The sequence below is a fragment of the Plasmodium malariae genome (genome assembly GCF_900090045.1).
Source record: "Plasmodium malariae genome assembly, chromosome: 8".
Taxonomy (NCBI): Eukaryota; Apicomplexa; class Aconoidasida; order Haemosporida; family Plasmodiidae; genus Plasmodium; species Plasmodium malariae.
In genome coordinates this window covers 2,242,024-2,247,190 of record NC_041782.1, presented here as the reverse complement: position 1 = coordinate 2,247,190, position 5,167 = coordinate 2,242,024, and the positions used below count along the sequence as shown (strand labels likewise).

Below are 5,167 nucleotides of genomic sequence, written 5' to 3'. Positions count from 1 at the left end.
AAATAATATAATATATCATTTTTCTTATTCACTTGTTTCCAATAATTTTTAAATATAAAAGCATACAAATAGCTTATTCTTAAAATACTTTGGTGAAATTTCTAAATGAATAATTTCATTAAAAATGATAAAATAAAATCAAACAAATAACAGCTATTATAGATACTAAGTAAACATGCTTTTCGAAATGAAAATATAATATGTACATATGTATGGTTGTTTAATAAAATTAAAACATGGATATATTCTTTTTTTTATAATATAAAATTAAATTTTTAATCTTATAAAGTTTTTTTTTTTCTTTATCTTTTTTTTTTTGTTAATATATTTTTAAAACATATTATTTTAATATTAGATATAACTAAAAATTATTTTTAAAATTCAACAATCTATATTCATATGTAACATTTTTAAAACTATAGATTCCTGTATTATAACAAATAAACTTTGAAATATTTTTATACTAAATCTTATTACTACTAATGTATTCTTCATATAATATTTCATTTATGCGTTTTTACATCTATTCCTTGATTTAATATATATATATATATATATATATATACATATATACATACATGATAATATATACAAATAAAGAACAAAAAAAATTATAAAATTTCATTTTCTCTAAATTCTTAAACAAAAGAATATATATGAAAATTTTCAAAATTTTTTATAATTATACCCTATTATATTATTTAACAATGTTCTTATAAAACATATTTGTTTGCGAAATCATGAAAATATTTTTAGTTTTACTATAGATGTATGTAATAATTTATATGTTACAATATTATTTAAACTCTTTTTTTTTTTTTTATAATTATTACTATTCTAATATATATATAAAGATATGTATTATTGCTATAGAAAATAAGAAAAAAATAAAAAAAAGTGACATATTTTTTATTATCCCACAAATAATAAGATAATATTTAAAATATTTCTAAAATATGTGAAACATTTATAATATTATTCCTTAAAATTTGCATTATGTAATTCATTTGGATGCGAAAGTTTAAAATTTTAAAAGGAGAAATACAAATGAGCTCTATTTTATAATTATGTACCATATTATTATAAATAGAAGATTACAATTATTATATATTTTAAATAAATATATTTTACTTGTTATTGTTAAAATTAAAATTTTTAAATTTAAAGATTCTGTTACTTTCCCTTTTATTTTCCTAAAAATAAAAAAAAATTATATGTCCCAAAGAAATATAAATAATAAAAATAAAATAAATAAGTAAACGTAAATTTAACAAAAAAAGAAACTTTAATAATTATGTTAATTGAAAAACTAATTTTCATTGAGATAACTTACAGGATTTAATAATATTGCTTAGAAATATTAAGAGATAATAACTAAAAAGAAATACAATAAAGCTTAGTGAAATCTTTAATTTATTAATATTTATCTTGAAATTTTGATATAAAAGGGAACAAGCAATTTATTTTTTATTCATTTATAAATGAATAATATTTCAAAAAAAAATAGTAAATTATAAACGTTTAGGTTACTAATATGAATACTATATACTAAGTTTATTATGAAATATACTATTTAAAGCACAAATATTTATATTCCACTATTTTTATTCTATAATATTTGCTATACATTATTCCTCAACAATTACAAACAAATTATATATTAAATATATTATTATAATTATATTATATTAATTTGATAATTATATTTCTGAACAAGTTACTCTTCTAAAAAATAACTAATTAAACTAAAAAAAATAAAAAAATCATTAAATTTTTTTGTACCCTATTTAAATAATATTCTCCTATAACATTGTACAGAAACAAGGTAATTCCTTTTCTTTTTAATGCTTTAATATTTCGGTAAAATATATGTACATGCCGTTAAAAAGGATAATTAAAAGAAATCATGTATGTTTTTCCTACAATATTCTATTAATTGAATTCCTCCTACTATGTCAAATATAATAAATTTATATTCATATAAAAAATATATAGCAACTTACGTTAATAATTAGTATTATACATTATGAAGAATATTTAACAATACAAATTATAAAAAATTATATGCATCTATTTAATAAATATATTCTAAATTATCATGAAACTACGTTGATAATTTTTAGTAACATTTATTTTTTCTTATATTAATTTTTAATGTTATATTTATTTAAAATAAATTAATTTAAATTAATTACAAATTTTCATCCAAATTAAAGAATAATCTGTAAATATTTCCCATTATTTCTTGAAATAGTTAATTTTTTTCTTATTAAATGTATACCACATAAATGCATAGAATTATTAAATGTATTTACATATATATATATATATATATATATTTGTCTGTTCATATTTTTTGAATTCTTCTAGATATAATATAACGTGTAATATTTACATATTTTAAATGTGTGATTTGTGACAATGATTACGCTTCTTCTTACGTGTAATGTTATTAATGTTATATAATTATAGAGTATATAATGTTTATTATTTTAGTATATTTTTTAAAAATAAACAATACTATAGAATATATATATTTAGATAGAATTTTATTTATATAATGCGTCATTAATGAACCGTTCTACAATTATATATACTATTAAGCTATTATTTATATTTAATTATTCTATTATTGTTAATAAAATCACAAAAATATGTCACAGCAAACGTACTTAATTAATTAATCACTAAAATAAGTAAAATTTATATTTTCATCGAATATTTTTTTACATGATTTTTTTTCTTATTTTACTATAGTATTTTATTAATATTAATTTTTTTATTAATATACTTTTCAAGCATATCTTTTACATTAACATATCATACAGTTTTACATACTTTTAAGTAAAAGAATGATAACAAAAAAGGAAAGGATGTTAAATTAACTAATAAGCCCATTATAAAATGTATAATTCCATAAATATACAGAACATAATGTAGAATAAACGTAAACAAAGTAACCAATTTCATCCACTAAATATTTTTTCCTTTTCGTATACTTAAATATTAGTGCGAGAAATCATTCAAAGATAGTTAAAAAACAAAAATAAAACTAATGTTCTATGTTATATTCTATAGTGGTACCCATAATTAACCAGAATTGCTACGCTAATACAACAAAAAATATAATAACATTTATAATACTGCCTGAGCATCTATGGGAGTAAAATTGTTAAAAAAGACAAAAGTTTCTTATCATTCTTTTTTTACCATTTAAAATATGAATGTTGTATAACTTTTTGTGCCTTACAAAAATTTTTTATTATTGATTATACAAATTATTTTATAATAATAATCAGAGAACGAAGTAAAATAAATAAAAGATCTTATATGTTAACTCAAATTTCTTATATGATCTAATTCGTTAAGCTTCATTGGTTTTCTTTTTTCTAAATTTATACTTAGAACTTATAAAATAAATTTATATTCTAAGTAAAAAAAAAAGTGTCATTACAAAACATATTCAACTAATAATTTATATGTTATATATTTATAAAAAAAAAAAAAAGAATACATATATATATTTATATACACATATAATACAATAAAAGTATGCTTATTCACTTCCTTTCTTCATACTCGGAACAAGACATGTATATTCTTAATTAAAAAAAACAAATCATACATTTTTTAATTACTGCAGAAAATAGTTAATAAGACTAAAGCAAGATAGGAAAATGTTGGGACATTTTTTTTTAAATTTACAAATATTAATTGGCATATAAATCAATAAAATTATATAAAATGCTTTTACATATTTGTAACAAGCTACATTTATTTTTCAAAAAAAAAACATCGTTATATACAGAAATATATATATATATCAATATTGTGTTAAACTAAGAAAATATTTTAAAATAAAATGTGAATAACATTAAAATATTCAAATTTACAAAAAAATTAAACATGTAACTTTCTACTGATGCGAATCATAAATTTCCATCACCTGCAGGTCTACCTATTAAATCTATGAAGTTAAAGACATGTTTGTTATTTATTAATATAAATTAGCAAAATTATAGATATTAATCGTTATAAAAAATTACTTTACTTATAGAAGGATATGCCGTGTTATGCATATCACTTTTTATATGTATTAACTTTTTATATTTTGCTATTTTTCTTAACATATAAAAATGCCCAACTAAAACTATACACTGAAATACACATAGTGACACAAGTATTGCACCATACAATGTCTCATCTGGTATCCAACTTTTACGGAAAAATGTTATGGTGGAGGTTATTACTATAGATAATAAATATAAGATAATTAAAACAAAATGATTATCACCTTTTCTTCGTTTAATTTTTCTTAAAAACTTAATATCAGCATTCGCAACCATTCTAACATTCTTTAGATAATGTTTTTTCTTAGATACACCTTTATCAAAATATTTATTTCCTCCAGTGAATGCAGGAGATTTACCTTTCCTAGCTTGTTCATAATCTCCTCTATTATTTAATGAACTTTCATATGGATGTTTATTTTTCCTCACGGCCCCCTTTTTATTAGTAAATATATTTTTTTTTTTGCATTCTCCAAAATTAGGCATGTCTCTCTTCAGCCATGCAATATTTGAACGATTTTTGTTTTTATGCTCCACGAGTAATCGATGAATACTAGTCCCAAGATTACTATAAACATCGTTCTTCTGATACAAATAATTATAAAATTTTCTCTAAAAAAATAAATTAAATATTCATGATTCAAAAAAAATAAATAATTTCATGCTAATAAGAAATATTAACAAGAATGAAACAAAACATAAAAATAAATAACAAAGGTGTATTTAATTAATAATATCATACTAAATCACTACTAAAATAACATATCCAAGTTAAAAGGATAAACGTCCAAATTTTAATAAAAAATAATAACTTAATTTTATTCTTCATGATGCAAACTTTTAAGATTTTAATATATTCTCTTAAGAACAAAATAATAATAACATAATAATCTTTTAATGACAAATGACAATATATTTTTTCCTTTTAATTTCTTCTTTTATTATAATACATTCATAAAAAATTAATAATATATATATAATCCATTTAAAAATATATAAAAACGTAAAATAAATACAAAATTTTATTAATATATTTTGACCTTAACGTTATTTAAAAACAAAAACAATTACAATAGCATTATTTAAGCACATTTATA

General features: G+C 18.2%; 1 protein-coding gene across 1 annotated transcript; it reads right to left on the bottom strand.

Moving 5' to 3' along the window:
- Nucleotides 1-4,025: 4,025 nt before the first annotated feature.
- On the bottom strand, nt 4,026-4,899 carry PmUG01_08054900 (Plasmodium exported protein, unknown function; the record flags this gene model as incomplete). Its single annotated transcript, XM_029004725.1, has 2 exons — nt 4,026-4,682; nt 4,813-4,899. 2 exons carry the CDS (start codon nt 4,897-4,899, stop codon nt 4,026-4,028), a joined length of 744 nt encoding a protein of 247 aa, XP_028861385.1.
- Nucleotides 4,900-5,167: the final 268 nt, after the last annotated feature.